This window comes from Schistocerca serialis, chromosome 1 (genome assembly GCF_023864345.2).
Source record: "Schistocerca serialis cubense isolate TAMUIC-IGC-003099 chromosome 1, iqSchSeri2.2, whole genome shotgun sequence".
NCBI classification, from domain to species: domain Eukaryota; kingdom Metazoa; phylum Arthropoda; class Insecta; order Orthoptera; family Acrididae; genus Schistocerca; species Schistocerca serialis.
Window position 1 is genome coordinate 416,067,200 of NC_064638.1, and position 22,623 is coordinate 416,089,822.

The window sequence follows — 22,623 nt, forward strand, 5'->3', positions numbered from 1 at the left end:
TCTGAGAAATCATGCAAGATACTGAAGTCTGCATCACAGCTCAGCCTTTTTGCTCCAATCTTGGTTGGTTATACTGGTACAATGTGATGCATAGATCGTGTTCCAGGAATTGTTTTTGCACTTGTGAAGTGCTGAGAAAGATATTGTGTGACTTGTGCCATTTTATCTTTTAAACAAAGAGAACTGAAATACCGTGCAGATTCTTGTGACAAAATTCAAATACCTGTGAAGCTGTAAGTATTTGATCTTTATACACTCTTTGCAAACTTGTTTTTGTGACAAGTCTTTTAACAGTGCCACCAATACCATCACAGGGAGATTTGCCATGGCTGATGGCAAAAAATGACCAGCTGCACTTTATGTTGAAGTCGTGTTCATGCTAGTAGAAATTTCTGAAATTCTTACAGTTTTTATATTGTGCAGCACAACCATCAGTGAAATATTCAACATATGCAAGATGGATTACAGGAAATTCACACTTAAAAAAAATTCAATACAGTCTTCTGAGTCTGGTACACCAAGACAACATTATGTTCTAGATCATCAGAAACAATATAAATACTTTTTGTATGCAACTTTATGTCCTTTTTGTAATGTATATATGGACAGTGTGAAGAGTGCAGCTGTCATTGTTCCAATGGTACCCCTGTACTTCATCTTGAACAACAAAATTGAGATTTTCACTGAAATCCATTAAAATTAACACTAATCCTTCATCAGTGTTTCCTTCTTCATTTTCAGATAATCAGATTGTGACTGAGAAATAAAAGAGTGTGGACAATTTTCTTAATTAGTGTGTCACAGAATTCAGATAGAGGAGTGATTCGAACACTTAAAGTCATTTTCTCAGTTGATACCCATTGCCTTTACTGAACCAGCACATCAGGATCATAGTCTTCTATTTCACTTTCTAAGTGGGTTTGAAGCTAATAATTGGTGGGGCATTTTTCACACAGACGAAGCATACAGTCTCGGTTATTTATATCACATGTTATTATTTTAATTACATCTAGGTATGTTTCTTTAATAGAAATGGAATTTAGAAACAATTTATCGTTTTGGTGGTAAATGCACACACATACGGTATGTGTTTCTGATGACGCTGCAAGTATACACTGTTTTGGTCAAAGAGAAGCAAATTTTGAGACTCCTGCGTTGTCTCTAGGATACTTTTTTTGTAGAGGGCATACAGTTATGTTAAATTACTTAAAACAAGAAGCTTCTGTTCATATGTACTTTTGCTGGTGCTCACTTTGTCCTTTCCCTAGGCATTATTCTTGCATTTTCGTCATCCAAATAAAAACTCTTTACTTTTTGCACTGTATCATGTGGCAATGTCTTTCCTCTTTTCTGCTCAGCCATCGATAAAATATCCTTCTCCATTAAAAGAGCTCTTGCTTGTTGTACCAAATATTCAGAAACCTGAAAATTGCAACTGACTTTCTGTCAAGACCAAGTTGGTGGCACAAAAGTAACAATTTTTTCACAATTATTTGCATATTCAATTTTCTGTTTGATTTTGCCCACAAGTTCATCATAATGTTTTGCCTTTTCTTCCAGTTCTGTTAAATTACTGTCAGGGATAGTGCTTGTATCAGCAGCCAGCTCAACTTGATATGTATGTGAAACTTTAGTTTTCAGAGCCCCAGCTGCAAATTCCAATATTCGCTTGGCTGCTACATACCGACTACGCCAAGCAACTGAATGCATCTTTGCTGGAGATACTCCTAAGCTAGTGAGCTAGTACCGAGCACAGATTTTTCAGGAGTCTGCACCTTCACAATTACTGTCATTTATATAGTCTGGTTATGAGTCGCCACTTGCTTGTTTTTCATTAATAAGTTTGATATAGGCTGGGCACATTTTCTCCCCAGGAATAACACTAAAGCCCTTCATTTTGAAGGTCTTTGCCTTGTCTAAACTAATTTCATGCAATCCAGATGAAACAGATCATTTATGGCACTTGAAGGGATCACAGCAAATTTTCTTATGTAGAGGGAATCTGCACAGGTATCTGTCTTTGTGTTTAAAACACATACATGAAACACTTAAATCACAGTATGAATGTTGCTTCGCCATAATAAAAGTTCTTGTTCTTCGCTGGTCAGTTCATCTGCACAAGTCAGGGCATTATCACATATATCTTGCAGATAGTGTCCAAGAAAACACTCCCTTCTTGTATTTTCCATACTGCTTCAGTCATAAAGGCAATGTTTGTTGTAAATAATTCAAAAGATGATTGGTGTAACCTAAAAAGTAATTAAATAATGAAAAATTGTTCTATCCCATTGTTTCATTACATAAGTATTTCACATTATCATTGTAACATTAGGGGACTTATTTTTGTTTTCGAATGAATAGTTAAAAACTGCAACAATTGAATTTTTAACCGATAATTGACTCTGGGTACAACTCAATACAAGAACTCAGAACTGTATGCTCAGTGAACACGACTCAAAACAAAGGAACTGGATGATGCAATCCATGTAGTGACAATAAAACAACGTTCTCAGATATGATTTGTTCTGACGGAAATCCAGTGTAGCCAACTTCAGCAATTTAGTGGTGACATGGTAGTTATGAATTAGCAACTTCAATATTTCTTTTACAATAACATTGTTTTTCACACTTCCCATTATTTCTACAAACTGATTCTTTTTGTGTGACACAATGGAATATTTATAATAATTTTGGAAATTTTTCAAAGGTATCTATGAGGGGACAATACCTTAAAAAATTGTAATGTCCATGCATGGATTTTGTTCAAAAGAAATTATTTACAATTTTTTCTGAGATGTAGATGATGGATATTCACTACAAGAAGCATGACTATAAAAATATAAACCTTCCTCTTCAATTAAAAAAAAAATTCAAGCTTCCACTGGAAAAACTGTAGGAACTACAACATTTTTAAATTTTAAAGGAGCTCATCTATGAAAGCCTGAATTCCTGAATCTATACAACTTTTTATCATAAGTGAAAAAGTAATTGACATGCAACATTTACATTTTGGAAATGTGAATATATCTAGGTAAACTTCCACTAGCCAAAATTTCAAGGATTTGCGTGATGATGGGTGTCATTTCCCAAAATTTCTGGATGTTTTGACGTGGAATGACCCAACAGAACTTGTAATGTTGGTGCAGATTTCAGTAACTCCTACCACTCTTTCCCCAAAAAAAGAGTTATAAGGCTAAAAACACCATAGTTAGGTTTTCACATATTCCTTCATAGTTATAAAATAGAAAAACCATCACTTCAGTATTAGTTCATTCTCTCAATTTTCCGACACTTATGTGAAGTTTCTCACTTTTTTCATAAATAGTTATCACTAGAGATGCATACAAAGTTGCTCAGCCACTATTGTTCACTATGATCACCATGTAAACTTTCTGTCTTTCAATAAAAACGTGAACAACTACAAGGAGCATAATACTTAGCTTCTATAATCTTTTGTCAACTTCTGTAAGTTGCATCTACATACCAGTTACTTTGAGTTTAAACAACTTCTGTCCTGCTTTAACTGTTGCTCCATCTTCCACAAACCGCTCTTCTATCACACCAGCCGCTGGTGAAGGAACAGGCACTGATGTCTGAAATATGGAACATAATACAGAACTAGAGATGATGTGTAGCTAATCAGTTACACACTCTGCTGTTCAATAGCATAACAATGTCAACCAAGACATGGTAGATACTGTTTAACATGTTCATTTTTATATTACATGTGATGAATTTATATAGTAACAAGTGTTTTTTATTGTATTGCATGTTACATTCTGTTTTGGGATCTTCGGCTGACTTTTATTAAAGAAATGTTGGCAAAAGAGCACTAGACAGAAGCCACCAGGTAGTACGTCAACAAGTGGCCATAAAAGCCGTAACCATTTTGAAATACATTTATAGTCCAACAATAGCATAAAGGATGATTCATCTAACCTGTTCCCTTCACATGTTTCAAGGATGTGACGCCTGTGATTTTACGGGTGCACTTTCTCAATGTTCTCATCATTCCATTCCATGTTCTTTTAGTTCCCACATGCCTGTGTTAAAGCAAAACGAGGATAATGGAAAAAATAAACGAGGATAATGGAATGTAGTCGAATTAAGTCGGGTGATGCTGAGGGAATTAGATTAGGAAATGAGACACTTAAAGTAGTAAAGGAGTTTTGCTACTTGGGGAGCAAAATAACTGATGATGGTCGAAGTAGAGAGGATATAAAATGTAGACTGGCAATGGCAAGGAAAGCATTTCTGAAGAAGAGAAATTTGTTAACATTGAGTATATATTTAAGTGTCAGGAAGCCGTTTCTGAAAGTATTTGTATTGAGTGTAGCCATGTATGGAAGCGAAACATGGACGATAAATAGTTTGGACAAGAAGAGACTAGAAGCTTTCAAAATGTGGTGCTACAGAAGAATGCTGAAGAGTAGATGGGTAGATCACATAACTAATGAGGAGGTATTGAATAGAATTGGGGAGAAGAGGAGTTTGTGGTACAACTTGACTAGAAGAAGGGATCGGTTGGTAGGACATGTTTGGAGGCATCAATGGATCACAAATTTAGCACTGGAGGGCAGCGTGGAAGGTAAAAATCATAGAGGGAGACCAAGAGATGAATACACTAAGCAGATTCAGAAGGATGTAGGTTGCAGTAAGTACTGGGAGATCAAGAAGCTTGCACAGGATAGAGTAGCATGGAGAGCTGCATCAAACCAGTCTCAGGACTGAAGAAAACAACAACAACATGCCTGACTTTCTCAGCAGATAGTGTAGTTCAGCTACTGCTCATTCAATGGTGCAGGCATGGTTCTTAGTGGCAGCAAGTTTTTGCTGTGCCAGCTCAATTGCATCCAAATGGTTAGGATGGTTTGCTCGGTGACAAAATTACTCATGAGCTCCCTTGTGATTTAAAGAAAGTGATGTTCATTTTACAAAAGGAAAGCACCTAACAGTAATGCATGATATCTCAATCCTGCATACAAGTGGAGATCTTGAACTACAACCCAATATAACAGGACTCTCCCGACTATCAACAGGAAACTATTTCTTGAAGCAGATTGAGATAGAAATAGGGAAGAGTTGGAAACAACAACTAGTTATAGTGTGCTCTCAGAGATGCAAGAAACAAAGTGGAAAGGTGTGGTGCACAAAAACAGGCTAAAAAGCAACAGTGTAAATTGTTATGTTTAAAATACACCATACATAATAGAAAACTGTGTCCTAAAAGCTCCAAAATAATGTTATTTTATCCAAGATGAACTGATTGGTTTGTTATTAAATTATGTACATAAAAGGGTCAAGTTGGTTTTTGGGAAATTTAGGGTGTGTTCTTTTCAAAAACAAGGATATCGGTAAATCTCTTTGTGCATGTTAATGGAAGAGCACAGTATCACACAGCACTTTAAACTAGAAGATGTAGATTTTCCTTAAGATGATTGTTAATTTTATATTAGGAACTTTTCAAGTATTTTGAAATATGGTAAAAACAGGCAGGCTTTTTAGTACAGTTTTACTTGTTATAGCTTAGAAGCCAATGTTTTAAGATATCTTAATTTGGTCTTTAACCTAATTAAATGTAAGAAAGTCAACACCAATGACATACCCGCCCTTGTTGTAGCTATACAAATTACACTTTTATTGAATTCAACCATATGCTACTTACCAAAATTCAATACATAGTTTAAGTTTTAGAATTTAGAAAGTATCTGTTTTATTGTCCTGAAATAAAAATTCACTTGATGACACTATTAAATTATGAGATACAACTGCTAATCAGAAGTTACATGGAGGTGAAATATTTAGTACTGCCAATAAACACACACAAAAGTACACGAGACTAGCCTAGCTTTTGGAACTATTAGTTGCTTCAACAGGGAGGAAAGAGGGACAAGTTGGAGGAGGTTAAAATAGATGGGTAGGTTTCTCAGGCTCTAAGATGAAAGAGAATCTGTGGTGTGAGTGACAGGCTCCAATTTGGTTACTTTTAGTATCAAAGAGAAAGCGATCTGCAATGCAGCAGACAGGAAAGCAGGAGACTCCAGGCCATTCCATGAATAGAAAGCATAGATTCTCTTTATTGAAGCTCCAAAAGCAATTCAAATACAGTGCACCTTGTTTGAACCTAAAATGACTTCACTGTGATAAACATGAATTTATTGATAAATAAATGTTCATTTCACCATGAATTCTTATTACACCTTGCTTGACTGCACCACTATGATTATCATTATATTACTGTTGCTTTCTGGAGAAACAAGATTCATTGTACCGGGGACAAGTGATTGGTGGCAGATTAGAGGGAAAAAAAAAAAAAAAAAAATTGACAAGACTTGAACACAATACAGATAGACTCCTTCTGCCTTAACCATTTGCACCAACACTGCAGCTTGATGGTTGGTGCTCTCATATTCTATTCAACATGCTTGCAGAACTTTGAACCTCAATTTCTAAAAATGCCTGAGATGTGCAACTGAAGTCAAGCATGTTATATTTTCTGCACTTGAGGATGATAAAAATAATTCAAAGCTCCCATTCAATCATGCTACAAATCCAACTTGGGGTTTTGATCAATGTCATGTGATGAATTTTAATGGCTGCAGTCAATTCCAGGTTTCTGGTCCCAGAATTCACTTATGCCAACTACATACAACGTAAATATTGGTAGGCAAAATATTTCTTCAAAGGGCAATACACTCACAATGTCACAACACTTCAAAGTTCAAATCTGAAAGAGGGGTCCTCGTCAAAGTACAAACCCTGACACGGAAAGCATGTTTATTATGAACAGCAACAATTACAACAACACATAGTCAGAACAGACCTGAACTCCTGGATGGAGAGAGTTGCTCTTTTTACAGATATCAAATATTCTGGAATATACCAAAATTACAAACACAAGAAATTTCAAGAACTTTCCAAAAGTAGTAGATACTAAATAGCAAACAATTGCTGGTGGCCAGGTATGAATTGTCAATCCGCAGCATACCAGCCACTGACACTAACTGCTCTACCACAATGCCTGCACCATTGCTTATGGCATTTCTCCCTCTCCTGAAAAACTGCAACCCACTGTTTCATAAGTTCTCACTTGAGCCGATTCATTATCTTGGATCTAGATTTTGTCAATTGTCCTCTGTATGGCAGTACTTCGAGATCCTTGCATTCTGGTTATGTTGTCACATCCTCTTCTCTATGATGAGCATAAAGTTAGCTTCTTTCATCGAAGCTTTGCAATCATCGAGCAGGTCTTCAGTTTCCTTGACTAGTAGACCCCATACCTTATATCTGCCTCATGACTTGTAGAACTTCATACAGAGAACATGGACGGCCTCTCTGCTATTTTGTCTTCTTGATGAAGGGTGAAAATCCTCAACGTTGTATGTGTTGTTGAAAAAGTAGTGCTTTAGTAACTTTTCCGATAGCCCCACTTTCTCCATAGACGTAAAACTTCCATCTCTTGAGTCATTCTCCTGGGTGCCCAAGGTCCAACTGTCTTGCTTCTTTGGTACTGGTAATGATGGGTTTCATGTAGGCATCCTGAGTATTGTCTAGATGAAACAGGAACAGTGCATACATTGTCATCTTGGCCTTGCAACCATAGAGCAGAAAAAACAGCACAAAGCATGAAGTGTCTTGCTTTGCTGTGTTGTATGTGAATGTCACAAAGGACAGTACTCTATTCCAACCTCTTTGTTCGATATCGGCGTACGTTGAGAGCATATCCAGCAATGTCTCATTAAAGTGTTCTGTGAGGCCTCTGGTGGTCATCCTGTGAGTGATGTTGCAATGTGAAATTACCACTGTCTCTAGTCTCAAATGAAAACTTTTCTATGATCAGATATCGTCATACTGGGTGCCCTGTGCTCCTGAATGATGTCTTCTACAAATAACCTTGCAATTTCCAGAGCTTCAGCAGACAGCACAGTTTTGGTGACAAAATAGTGACTCCTAACTAGGAGGCTTACTCCCTCTGTAGAAGAGAGAATTGGTGACTATCAGAGTGGCTTTAGAAGAAATAAGTCGACAACTGATCAAATTCACATTACGCATAGTGCTTGAAAAATGTTACGAACATCAAATAAACATACATCAGCTTTATATCGATCTTAAACAAACCTATGATAGCATATCAAAAGTGACATTCTGGAATGTGATGGCAGAGGCATGAATACCTAAGAAGCTCATTAAACTGACTATGACGACCCTCAGTGAAACCAATTGTAAAGTAAAATTATAGGGCAAAATCTCAGAGAAGTGGAAGTGAAGAAGGTACTGAGACAGGGTGATGATATCTCCTCACTGCTATTCAATCTCTACCTAGAAAAAATCATAAATCAGACAGAGATAAATAGAGGGGGAACCATTTTTAATTGTTCACTGCAGTACCTAGCCTACGCACATGATGTGGCGTTACTCACACGAAACACTGCTGTGCTGGCTGATGCCTATCAACAACTGGAGAGAGGTGCAAGGGATCTTGGTCCGATAGTCAATGTTGAAATGATCAAATATATGGCAATGACCAACCAGCAAAACCTACCAAATCTCAGAATAGCCGACAAGGAGTTTGAAAGAGTGAGAGACTTCAGGTACCTCAGATCGACTATCACGGGGACAAATGACATCAGCAGCAAGGTGAAAGCTAGAATAGTAGCAGGCAACAGATGCTACTTTGCCACATTACCGATGGTTAGAAGCTCATTTCTATCACGAAAATCTAAAACCCTCATTTACAAAACAATTATAAGACCAGTTGTTATATATGGTGCCGAGACATGAACCATGACTGCAAATGAGGAAAATATCCTTAAAATTTGGGAGAGAAAGGTTTTGTGTAAAATACACGACCCAATATACGATCAAGAAGGTTGGCACATCCCTACTAATGCTGAATGAGAACAACTTTTTGAAGAGCCTGACATTATCACTTCCATTAAAATAAGAAGACTGCAATGGGCAGGACACATGGTCAGAATGTAGGAAGACAGAACATGTAAGAAGATTTTTGATGACAAGCCAGGAGGCAGACAATGGAAGGGATGCCCCAGAAAGAGATGGGTGGACGAAATGGAAGAAGACATGAAAAAGCTGGGTGTCAGAAGATGGAGATGAAAAGCCATGGACTGGATAGAATGGCAGGATATTGTGATGCAGGCCAACGCCCTTCAAGGGCTGCAGAGCCGAGTAGTAGTAGTAGTAGTAGTAGTAGTACATGAGGTAGCCAGAACAGACTATTATTCATTGACTCTCAGTTGCCAACTTTGGGAATCTCTCCAAGAGATTGGTTCCAATTCAGTGGAATGGTCTGCTGCAGGCAGAATTGGTACCAGATGTGCCAGAGGCAATTGTGGCACATCCATCCCTACAGTGGCTCACATAGTGTCTTAAGTGGGACTACCTATCCAACGTACATGTATCTGATTCTGTATAGAATCTTCACAAATTCCAGACAACCAGATGTTGAAGCATCACAAAAATACTTCCAGGAAAGCTGGCCACTGTTAAGGTGGGCTGATAAGCAACCATTTCTGCCCCATTAGAATGTAATTCCTCTTGTACAATGTTAATTTATTAACAGAAATTCTCCTTTGCCCAGTTCCCCCTCCTCCTCCATAGCTTCTATGGTTTTTGACAGTGCTAGATCTTCCCTCTGTTCAGCAGCAATGTCATTTAGTGTAATGACAACTGACATTTCATCCATGCCCCTGGGTCTTGCCAAATAATTCCTGGAAAGCTAGTTGATGTCCCTTTGTTTGCATCAGCTCTAGTATACTACTGCCATGTCATACTAATGAAGCTTCAGAGCCCATCTTGCCAGTCGATCAAATGGGTCCTTCAGGCTATTCAGCCAGCATAGAGATTAATGATCCCCCCCACAACGCTGAATAGTTTTCCAAATAAATATGGCCAGAACTCATTGATGGCCCAAGTAACTGCCTGGCACTCTTTCTTGGTTGAAGAGTCGTTCGTCACAGACTTTGAGAGTCCTCTAGAAGCATACGCTATCTCTTTTTCAGCACCTCAATTTGCTCAAGAACTGCATCTATGCCACAACCTCTTAGTGTCAGTGTGAAGTCCTGTCTCATCACCCACTGCTAGGACCAAAGATGTTAATGCCTCCTTAAGGACATGGAAAGATCATTCTTTACTTCATTCCAGGTAAATTTGGTCTCTCACTGCAGTGGATTTGAGCAAGGGCACTACTAATATACCCACATTCCAAGAAAAATTGTCACATTATGAGTGTGTCATGGAATGAAAATCTGTGACTGTTCTTATTTTCTCTGGATCAGGATGGGTTCCATCCCCATGCACTAGGTGTCCACAAAGACTTTTATTTTTTGGGTGATACAATTGCACTGTTGAAACCAGAAATCTACAGATACCAGATGCTTAAGGCTGGTCCCTATTCTGACTGCACATGAGGTTGGATTCCTCCTACACATTGGTCAAGGAGCCTGAAGGAGGCATAGTGAAATGCCAAAACTGATCACATAAATAAATTATATCAAAATATACATGGCTAAAAGTGTTTTTAATTTTACATTTCATACTGAACAGCTGACGTCACTCAGCTGTCTTGTACAAAGATGGTTATACAGGGATATCTGGGTTTCATCCAACCTCATGCAGTAGAAAGCACAATAAAGAACTGCTTTTAATGAATTCCACTTTTAACGAATATTTCCATTGGTTCCAGTGAAACCGTCGTAAGAACATGTCACTGAAACCTGGTTTTAAGGAAGACTGCTTTAAGAGGAGAAACCTTAATACTTGGCAGAAACTGACCATTACAAATGAAGGGCAGATGGGATAAAAGGGATACGTCCATTTTCAAAAAAATTTCAGGAGAACAAAAACAATGATTTGAAACCAAATAACCCTTGTCTTTCATAATTTATTTTTAATTTTTATTAAGTTATTTAGTAGTTTTAAGTATATAAATTTACAATTTGTAGTAAAAAGTATGGTAAAAAAAGGCTATTAGGTATTTTTTCCTCCAAAAATAGTCTGAAGTACAAGCTTTTGTGGTAAAAAGGTGATTAGTCCATAGGACTTATCCCATTTGTTTCAATAAGAGAAACTATTTATAAAATAATAATACTTCAAACGACATTTATTTTTTTCACATAGTATTACAGTTAAATCAACTTTCAACTGTTACAAGTTAAGTAGTTATACAAACTATGATCAGAGAGTGTTGTCTTCCTGCTTAATTGTGTTGAAGGTTTTCAAAGAAGATCCTAGCTTTAGGTTCACAGAATTTGTCCAAACTCTGTGGTCTTTATATTTTGCTGCACTTATCAGAATGGGCCCTAAAATAAAAAGACAACTGATTAGGAATCTAATTTTTTCTTTAATGAAATTTATAAAAGGGTCCAATGAAAATAACTTATCATCATAGGAAAGGCCTCGTAGAATGAATTCTTCATTTTGTGGTGGCCGATTGTTCCTTTTCACAATGACTGCTCTTTCCCACACACTGTTGTACGTGGTCTGGTAAAGAATGTCTTCAGTGGTGTTGTCGGTCCTTACCTCTCATATTGGCCGAATTGGAAAATTCCTCTTTGCATAGAGTGGAGTTAGGTGTTCTGTCCATTTCCGAAAAGTGTTTTGCCCAACAATCCGATCACTGTTTTGTTCATTTTCTTTTATAAGTTGAACTACAAAGGGTGAAGGTTTTCGCCAAGCTGCTTCAAATTGTTCCTTCCAAGCTTCAGGTGTCTCAAGCCAAGCTTTTGGGTTTAATGAAGCCATTTGTCTGTCACAGTCTAAGTAGCTGTGGCCATGTACTGGATAAGTGAGAGTAATTTTGGTAAAGCGCATCTCATGGTGGACCAAATAATGAGTAAAACGTAATATGGTGAAATTCTTATTTTGGCCACCACGCGTGTCACAAAAGAAGTGTATTTCCTTGCCTTCTAGTGGAATGTGATTATAAAAGAAGTCGCGTAGAAGAGAGCACACATCATTGCTTCCTCGTTTTCCCACACTCTCGGTGTATAAGTAGAAATAACTTTTACCTGATGATAAAATGTGATATTGAAAACATGCAAAGACAGCTGTTGTTTATAATAGACATCATTAGTTGACACATTTGGGATTGGTAAATTTCTGCCATAATCAAAGCAAATGGCTTCTTTTGCTACAGAAGTCCGACTATCACGACCTGCTGCACTTTTTCTATTGTAAAAAGTTTGAGCCTTTCTCTTGTTAAGTGTGTTTGATGTCGTTAATCGATGTAATTCATTTTCTATTTCTTTTCTTTTGTCCATATTTGTGCAGTTCTTTCTTTCAGTCTCCAAACCTTTAACTTTCGAATTAAATTCGTCACAAGTAGAACAAGTGTCTATTCGTGGATAACCAAAGCTGATATTGAATTCTGTTAAAAAGATTTTTCTGTAGTAGTGGTAGAGCACCTTCGCTCCTTGATTTTGTTCCTTAAACAATTCAAACATTCTTTTAACATTCAAATCTTGATGCAGGCAAGTTTGTTTGGAATTTTTCAAACCATTATGATTGTTCCTGGAAGGAAATGATTTAATATGGTTTCTGATTAAATTTACAACATCATCCTTAATCTTGTGAGGCCTAACACCATGCTTTCCTTATTTGCTTTTTGCACAAAATCCAGTAGCTGCCAGACCAGTGCAAAAACGTTCTACTCGTTTTTTCCCCTATTCCATGAAAAGAACAAAAAGCCTTTTTGCAAACGTCATACTCTACTGCCTGGCCCTCATCATTTTCACCAGGGACTCTGTATTTAAAAGTGGCCAAATTAGTTCTAGCCTCTGCTGCTGGTTTCCGATTACGTCGATGCCGTACAGGAAGAACAGATATCAAGCCGCTAATGTAAGTGTCTTGTTCGTCTTTACTTTCCATGAGATTAAACTGTCGAAGTATCGAATGTTTTACTAAATTTGGTACCACTTCAAAACATCAAAGTCGACATTCACAATTTTGGCCAAGAACATGAGTCATTAGATTGATTTTTTTTCCTTACATCTGACATTCTACCACTCACTCTTCTTTTTTTCATCCCTGAACTTCTTAGAAACTCATCAGCATCATTCTCCACTGTTTGTGAATCCTGCAGACTTGTCAACTGTTTTAGCACTGAACTGTGATGCACTAAAAACAAACTAAGAGCCACAAACTTTGTGCATTAAACTCCACTTGCCTGAATTTAGCAGCACAAACTGCAATGAACACACACTATTGTACACTAACTATCGGAGCTTCTTATTCACTCACGTCTTGTTGCGAGACTGAGGACAATATTGTGGGTTAATCTAGAAACAAGTCAACATGTGCCTATGAGTCATGGTTCACAGCACAAGTGCTGAGACTGATCCCAGTCTTCACACAATTCCCATGAATCTTTGGAATGAACCCTTTTATTGATCAAGCGGAATGGGCTGATCTCCTTTATCCCCGAATAGAGTATTCTTGTTTTTTTAATTTTAGAAGGACCGGTGCCATTTATCCAACAACCAACAACACCATTCGAAAGCCATTGGTGCAATGTATAGTTGGGCATAAAAAACATTAATTTAAAGAATTGATAGACTTATCCCTTTTATCCTGCCAGCCCTTCAAATGTCAAAGACAGTTGGAATTTTCAAATCATCAATATGGAGAAGAAATATGATTTGCTACCGCCTTTTTTGTGCAGTGTCTACTGAAAAACAAGTAAGCAGTCCTGAATGCATGAACTCACAAACCTCCTGCATTCAAAAGGATGAACATTCAAGCTTCATCACTTAAAGCAGCCTATACCGTATTTACTCGAATCTAAGCCACGCTCGAATCTAAGCCGCACCTGAAAAATGAGACTCGAAATCTAGGAAAAAAAATTTTCCCGAATCTAAGCCGCACCTGAAATTTGAGACTCGAAATTCAAGGGGAGAGAAAAGTTATAGGCCGCATCTCCAAATCGAAACAAAGTTGGTCCATTGTAATATGAGACACAATTTAGGTCGAATGAGTGACGATAAAGCTACAGTAGTTTGGTTCGAGTCGTAAGCTTAGCAGTTAAGCTTTACCAGGTAGCCATTGCTATGCGTCAGGCGCTCCGTCCGTATTTATAGGGTAACCCTTCCTTTTCCACGTGCCTCGTCTTGTTTGAATTGATTGCTTATTTTTCTTTGATCTGATAAGCACAGTTTTCTTTGTTATAGGTGTTTACATCACTCTAAGCTGAAAATGCATTACTGTACTGTGTCATGCGTTGTTTGTCGCATTCTGATAGTGCGTGTTTATGACCTGTCGCGGCTCGCGGCACGGCTTGCTTTTGTGCGCGCTACCGCCGCTTACAATTTTAAAAAAAAGGAAAAGAGAGGAATCGTCTCATTAGCGAAACAATGGCAAGAAACTGCTATTTGTTGTTACTTACACTGCGGCTTTCTTTGATAATGATCAACAAGAACCAAATAATAGACTGCGTATAACAGAAGATGTTCTGAACGAGAGTTTAGCGAAAATTTTTCTCCGTTTGAAAATCTTTGCAGGCGCCTCTTTAGTACATTACATTCTGCGCAGAAATTAGAGTCATCTTAGATTTAAAAATCGAGTCAATTGCCGTGCTTCATTTTTGACTATATCACTATTAAGAATAAGAATAATGTGAATATAAACATGACATGATATGTATATTCTTCCGCGTTTGCTGTTGTCTCACTCTAGTTTCGTAGTTTATTAGGCAGACAGGATTTAAATGAGATAGCAGCAAACATGAAACAATACATGGCAAAACGTTTATATTCGTATTATTCTTATGGTGACGAGAATACTGCATGTGATTCACAATTTATAAAAGTTCCTACTAGCAATCATCTCTTCTCACAGATAGGAAAAAATTCAGAACGTAGAGTTGGCCATATTGACAAACATCCCAAACCGTCTTGCCAGTCGGATTTTCGTAGTACATTGAAATGCTGCTACATTTGAAGGTGAACAATAGGGAATTTGTATTTACTTCATTGCAGATTGTATGAAAATGCAGTGGTCGAAACTCGGGTCGAAGAAAAAAGCTCGTCTTCCACCTTTTTTTAAAAAATTTATTTCCTGACGCAGAGGTATTGGCGCCAGTATTTATCTTTGTGCCTACAAAGCATGCCTGTGTAGCGCTACATATATTCGACGGCAGAAGTAAGTTGTGGTGACACCCACCAACATTTTTCAGAACTTCCGCTTGCTTTGCACTCGATTCTAAGCCGCAGGCAGTTTTTTGGATTACAAAACCCGGAAAAAAAGTGCGGCTTAGATTCGAGTAAATACGGTACAACATTAGTTTAACTACAGAGTTATCCATTAGAAGTATCTACAATTACATGAACTGAGGGTGTGTACACTAAACTCAGTTTTCCCCTCAGTTTTTTCAATTCTGGCATTCCATACAGTTCTCATGACAATGGGAGTCAGAAAAATGGGAGCTGCAGTGTGTTTTGAGGTTGCACCTGTGCTGCTTCTTTAATCCTTTCTGAAAAGTAGATCAAAGGTTGTCTATTTTCTTCACAACAATACACCATCGTAAGTCATGACAGGCCACGAAAGTTTCAGTTTCTACATTAAAACATCGTACATTGCTGCCTTCCCCTGAAGCTTGGGACTGAAGGATTCGGTACATCAAATGCCTGGCAGAACTATTTGGTAAAAAAGAAGTATCTCGTAACCTGTCTTACCACCAATTTAGAATATTTTGCCACATCTGATATTGGATACAAGTCTAGCAACACTTTCAATGTTGATGGAACTGTGGTCTTCTACAATTTACTCCCTCTAAAACCAGTGGAAAATATATCGGAGGAAAAAAAAGAAAGAAAGAATGACAGCCCTGTGTGTTAATAGTGACAGCTACAGAAAGTTGCTGTCATTGATAATGGGGAAAATTTTATACTCCCAGGTGATTTACAAACCATAGTGTGCACCTATGATTTTATTAGCAATCCCTGGTTGAATGCTAAAATTTACACACAATTTCTTAGGAGCTTAAACACTGAGATGATGCCACAGAAAAAAAGATCATTCTTATTACTGGCAGATGCCCTGCACACCAAACGACTCTATCGCACTGGGACACCATAGCAGATCTACTGGCAGTGCTGCAGTCTGTCAGTACAGGACACCAGCAGAGACAGAGAAATTTCTTCAGCCTGTGCTCAGCATCGAAATGAATGTAGAAGAGCTAGTAGCTAAGCTTTCTGTGCAGCACTGAAATAAAGAGAATGGAGGAAATGAAGTAGTTCTGGGTTCATTATGGGCTCATGCTGGCAATATCCTGGAGGAACAACACCAGACTGACAAACACATATCCATTCTTCCTTATGGACGCACCTGATCTTGACTTTACAGATTTCTTGCAATGCAGTTCACAACCAAAAGAACCTCTAAAAGTCTTCCTCCTCTTCTGTAATGAATAATGAATGCATCAGGTATTAAGGTAGCGGGGGATGAACTGTGCTTGCAGTGAGAGAAAGATCTGCTGAGTGTTTTGTTAAATATGATCCCTTAAGTTGCAAAATACTTATGTCCGTGCATAGAACAAATCCTTAACTTGAAAAACTCAATGAAATATTTGCACAGTACTTCAAACAGAAGTTATGCCATCACATTTGTTGACTTTAAAAAAAGCATACGACAGTATAGACCAAGAATTCCTTTTTGAAGTGTTAGCAGAATTTCGACTAAATCAAAAGACAATAAACATCGTAAAAGAAACATTCACGGAGACCAAATCCAAAGTAAAATTTATGGGAGATTTGAGCACAGTATTTGAAATAGACACAGGAGTATGACAAGGGAATGGACTGTCCCCAGTGCTCTTCTATTGTGCTCCTGAAAAAGTTGTTCAAGAATGGAGAAAAGCAGGTGCACCAGCGCACAGACTGGGACCAAAATGTAAGGGCCTAGAATTAGACTGTTTAGCATTTGGTGACGACATGGCACTGAACGCACAAGACATTACTGATGCACAGAAACAGCTAGAATTATTACAAGACTAGGCAGCAAAAATAGGATTAGAAATTCCATTTGAAAAAAAAAATTACGACTGACATCAAAGATGCACCTTCTGATCTCAAAATTGGTAATAACTACATCTCTCGAGAAAAAGAATTTAAATATTTAGGTGAATAGATTGCAGAAAATTGTAATGAAAAGAAATCTGTCAGATCAAGAGTCCAAAAATTGGAGATGGCATTTCAGTTAACAAAAAACGTTTACAACAAAAAGAGTCTCTCATGGAACTGCGAAATACAACACTTCACAACAGTAATTAAACCCGAAGCTCTCTACACATCTGAGACACTAAGTCTTCAACACAGAACACTAAAAGGGGAATTAGAAGTGAAAGAACGTAAAATAATGAGGAAAATCCTAGGACCAAGAACTAAAGATGGTGTGCATTATCCAAAACCCAATGCAGAAATATATAAAAATATCTCCAAAATAAGACACAATGCGCATGAGAAGAATCCAATTCATGGAACATTTAGAAAGAATGGACTCAAACAGGTTAACGTAAAAAATCTGTACATTTTTAAAGAACAAAACTACAAGACCAAACTGGTACAAACAGACAGAAGAAGACCTGAGAGAATTAGGGTCTCCAAATCTACATGACAGAAATGAAATCAGAAAAATCAGAAACACACAGGGTTTTGAGGAAGAAGAGAGAAAAACTAACTGTCATACGTGGTCTGTGCAATGAAAACTAGCCCATTAATTGAATATGAAGGAATACTGGGTGAAAAGGAATGCCAACAAATGTTGATTACGCGTGGTGATCCATCCGCAGAGAAGAAGGAGAAGTAAAATATAATAGACTGTTTTGAAACATTCATCTCTCTCTCTCTCTCTCTCTCTCTCTCTCTCTCTCTCTCTCTCTGTCTCTCTTTTCTTGCTCCTTCCAAAGTTGATTCTTTTATTCTGGAAATTTCCAGAATTTGTTCCAACACTTTTTTTTTTTAATTTTGAGGTTTGAATACTACCAAGATGAAACTCTTGTCAGTAGATTATGCTGGCTGGAAAAACCAAATTACCTCTTGATCTCTGTTATTGGGATGTAAAGGATAATATTGAAGGATAAACAATTACTTCTTCATTCTGGATGCTGCCCTTAGATTGAAAGCCCCAATGGTGACTTTACATGTGACTTTAAAATGAATGCCTACCGAGTTAAGGACAAGTGTGCGGCACTTATATATATTTTATTATTTGCTAGTGCCAAGTAATGTGCATTTGTGATATGGCTAAAAAACTCTTATATAGGAAAAAAACCCGTTTAAGGAAATAGGATTTCCATTTCCCGAGTTTCTTTAAAATGTAATGTAATGTGTTGGCAGTGGACCCACTGTGTGCATGGTTCATCTCATTCTTCTGTTGTTAATGCACTGAATTCCAGGTTTTGATGCCTGGCAGAGCACAGGATTTGCTATTGCATATGAGTCGAAGTCTTGGCACCTTCCACGTAGGACAGTCTGAGTTAACTAGAAGAAACCTCAACCACATTTCATGAACACCAAAAATCAGTCAATGGAACTGAAGCTTCAAATGTCAAATATATTCATCAAAAATCTAATGCTCAAACCAGGGACACTACACCAATGGCGCAGTGATTAGGACAGCAGACTGTCCACTACTCCTAAATGAAATATAGGATAGTCATAAATAGAGTTATGCGTCAACTTCTGACGAAGCAAGCTGGGATCTCTTTACTTCCTCTCATTTTGCCACCTGCCTCCTTAAATTCATTTTATATTCATTTTCACCTAATTACCATTAACATACATGAGTATAATCTGCATGTCCATAAAAGAGAAAGTTTGGCCTTCAGTCTTAAAGAATATAGCACCAGATCTAATTTTGTGCTCGGTTTTGTGTATTTAATCAATTTACTAATTTATTTCGACTATTCCTAGTTAATACTTTTGCTATATGGTGAAATCAATAATTGTTTTGTGACTTCTATTCTATTGTTGACTTATAAACAAATATAGATTCTGTACTAATTATAAACATTTGGAAGAATAACAACTAGCATTCGTAAAGTATTTATTTGGCTCTATTCAAAAACATGTTAGCAAAGCCAGCCCTTATTTAATATCAAAGTAATTATGAGGTTTGTCAAAAGTATGGTTTGCGTAAATATATCTGTTAATTTTATTATATATAAAAACAAAGATGAGGTGACTTACCGAACAAAAGCGCTGGCAGGTCGATAGACACACAAACAAACACAAACATACACACAAAATTCAAGCTTTCGCAACAAACTGTTGCCTCATCTGGAAAGAGGGAAGGAGGGGGAAGACGAAAGGAAGTGGGTTTTAAGGGAGAGGGTAAGGAGTCATTCCAATCCCGGGAGTGGAAAGACTTACCTTAGGGGGAAAAAGGACAGGTATATCGACCTGCCAGCGCTTTTGTTCGGTAAGTCACCTCATCTTTGTTTTTATATATAATTTTTCCCACGTGGAATGTTTCCTCCAATATATTGTTAATTTTATTATTTAAACAAATAATTTGGCCTAACCTTTGTGGTAGAAGCAACTGTTTCACAGGAGGAATTTTTCTATATATCAGTTAATTGAATAAGTATTGTTTGAATTGTAATTTCTGTAAATTAAACATTGAACAGTGTATAGTTTCAGAATCTATTATTGTGAAATATATAAAGTCTCGATTTTTGGTCCCGAGACAGTCAGTCCATGGTCGATTTTCAGAGGGGAAATCTGTATCAGTTAGAGCAACAATAATGCAGTTGAATTAGTGTAAGATCAATACGCCTTACGTTAAAACAATGACAGAGTCTGTTCAATAGTGCCACATGTACCGTATTATTCTGCAAGAACTGTGTGGTTAGGTTTTTTACTGCTCATAGGAGTTCAACGGTAAACGATTGTACCAGTGTGCTGCCGTTTGCCTGCAAACTATTAATGAGCCCTATCAAAAGTTAACTAATAATGAACTGGCCATATTAACATTGTAATATTGAGGGGTTGTGAACAGTGAAAGAAAGTAAAGAACTGTGAAACGCAACTGTACAACTGTCAGCTACATCATTTACAGTAGTCAATGTTGAACTTCCATCCCTCATTTTTAAGCCCGTTAACAATGCAGTATGTCGGCACCGAGGACTATCAACGAAGAAATAAAGCAGGCGAACGTCACAAACTACTACTGCCACTGCTGCTTCTGCTGCTGTTACAGCCAGCACTTACAAAACAGAGTAAGCAAACTGAGATCATCAAACTTTTCAATAGCCAGCACACTGCTAACAGACTAACATAGTTTCCCACGTCTAAGTCTCAGGAACAAGCAAAAATTTTTCAGCCATGGCAATAAGAATTGAGTTGTTATCTGAAAGTTACTTCTGCAGTACACTCTTGGATGTTGTTTCTATGTTTGCATAGCTTTAAACAAGGTAGAAATTAACCTTATGAATATAAAGGTAGCCATTTGTATCCAACCACAAAACATATCACATACCTTATCAGTTTCTATTTCCAAAACTACTTCATCTTCTGAAACAGCATCTCCAACAGCTAGAATTAACAATATAAATTTAGAAGATTTTATATTCTGACAATTTTACTGAAATTTATATGCATGATATTTCTTGTTAATAGATAAATTCACATACAGGAACAGCAAACAAATTACCTTTCTCCCACCTCACATCTCCTTCCGAAACAGATTCTGCAAATGGTGGTACAGTGACGATCTTCACTTCCTCACCTGCAAAAATAAAAATACATATGCTGAAAGATTTAGCACAGCACAGAAAAACTAAATTCTTTCTGAAAAATCAAACAACAGTTGTATATTTTAACGCTTTACGTCTTCCGATGAAACACTTGTCATAACACACAAAAATTACACAATGGGGTTTCAAAATCAGTTCAAATAGTACTCGCAAACTGACATCCTTCTTGATTTAAAGTACAAAATACAAAATTTGAGCCAAAGCAGTCTGCATTCACTATCAGCAAAAGGGTGTTTGTAGATCACAATGACTTCAGTGCATGCCCACAGAATTAAGACAAACAGGAACTCTACACTATCACAGTATATAAGATAAAGGCAGTTCAAAATACTTTCATTTGACATAACACATGTCAAGAAGCCATTGTGAGCGAACCTCACACAGCTCTCCAATGAGAAGGAGAAGAAAGATTTTAAGCACATGAAGAAGTAATAAAATGATATCTTTCTGCAGTGGGTAATCCAAAACAATGAATAGAGGCTGTATCACATCTAATGGCATAAACACATATAGCTGAAAGTACATGATAATAGAAGCAAAAGAAGTCAGTAAAAATTGGTCTGCAAACGAATAGTTTGCAAGATAATTGTATTTTTGTTTCTACCAGCCAACACAGACTTGATTATGTGTAAACTTCATCCCGGTTGTGAAAAGGTAACAGTACCATACAACATTAAGAAAAGTTATAAGCGATACTTTGGTAGAATTGCTGGTGTTCTGAATGAACACAAATACTTGACAAGCAATGAAAAGTCTCTGCTCCAATTCTTCAAATGTGTTAACCATAGTGACACACACTATACATTTAAGGTGGCCCAAATACAGAAATACATGGAGTTCAGAGCAGGTAATCTTGGAGGTTGCAGTACAGAGCATCCTTGCCCGATTCACCTTCGGCTCATTATGTCATTTCACCATAATTGTAAAATGTGCCAGTGTTTTACTGTTAGCCAGCATTAGTGGAACAGCTGCTTGAAGACAATGGATTATATCAATCCATTTTTAGTGTCAAATTGTTCGCCTCGATACCCGAGTGGTCAGCGTGACGGAATGCCATGTAAAGGAGCCCAGGTTCTTTTCCCGACTAGGTCAGAGATTTTCTCCGCTCATGGGCTGGGTATTGTGTTGTCTTCATCATTGTCATCAGTCATCATCAACATCATCATCTCATCCCCATCGACACACAAGTCACCAAAGTGGCGTCAACTAAAAAGACTTTCACCACACAATCGGTCTACCTGACGCGAGGCCCTAGCCACACAACATTACATTTCAGTGGCGAATTCAAACAGGATTGATTTATACACTAACTGAGTACATGGCATTGTCTAGATATGTGCTTAGTCCATCTTCTCTACTTCCACTTCCCCCTCCCCTCCCCTCTGTCCGTGTTCCTCCTCCCTCTCTCCGTCCATCTCCTTCTCCCCCTTTTCTCTCTTATTTTCCCCTCCCCTTTCCCTTTTTTTTTGTCCATCTCCTCCTCTTCCCCTTCTCTGTCCATTTCCTCCTCCTCGTCTGTCTGTTCAGCATCTCCTCCTTCCCATGCCTGTGCCTCTCTCTTTCTCCCCCTGTCTCTGTTCATTACTTACTCTTTCCTTTCTCTGTCCATCTCCTCCTCTTTCCCTATCCATTTCCCCCTCCCCACTCTTGTCCATCTCCTCCACTATTTGCCTATCTCCTCCTCCTCCCTTATTGTTTGTCCATCTCCTCATCTTCTCTTCTCTCTCCATGTTGTCACACTCACCCCAATAGGAGGCTGGGAGTTTCTACCTCTATGGTACTTCTTTCCAGATTGTAATTAATATGTGTACAAAATTTGACTGAAATCATTCCAAAGTTTCAAGATGACTTTTTTA

General features: G+C 37.7%; 1 protein-coding gene across 1 annotated transcript in view; it reads right to left on the reverse strand.

Annotated features, from left to right (window-relative positions):
• Positions 1-22,623, reverse strand: part of LOC126471914 (dihydrolipoyllysine-residue succinyltransferase component of 2-oxoglutarate dehydrogenase complex, mitochondrial) — a 73,908-nt gene that overhangs the window by 23,310 nt on the left and 27,975 nt on the right. The window contains exons 4-6 of the mRNA XM_050099898.1: positions 20,665-20,739; positions 20,491-20,546; positions 3,485-3,593 (exon numbers count right to left, since the gene is read on the reverse strand). Of these exons, the coding sequence (XP_049955855.1) occupies positions 3,485-3,593; positions 20,491-20,546; positions 20,665-20,739 (240 nt within the window). The remainder of the gene's footprint in view (positions 1-3,484; positions 3,594-20,490; positions 20,547-20,664; positions 20,740-22,623) is intronic.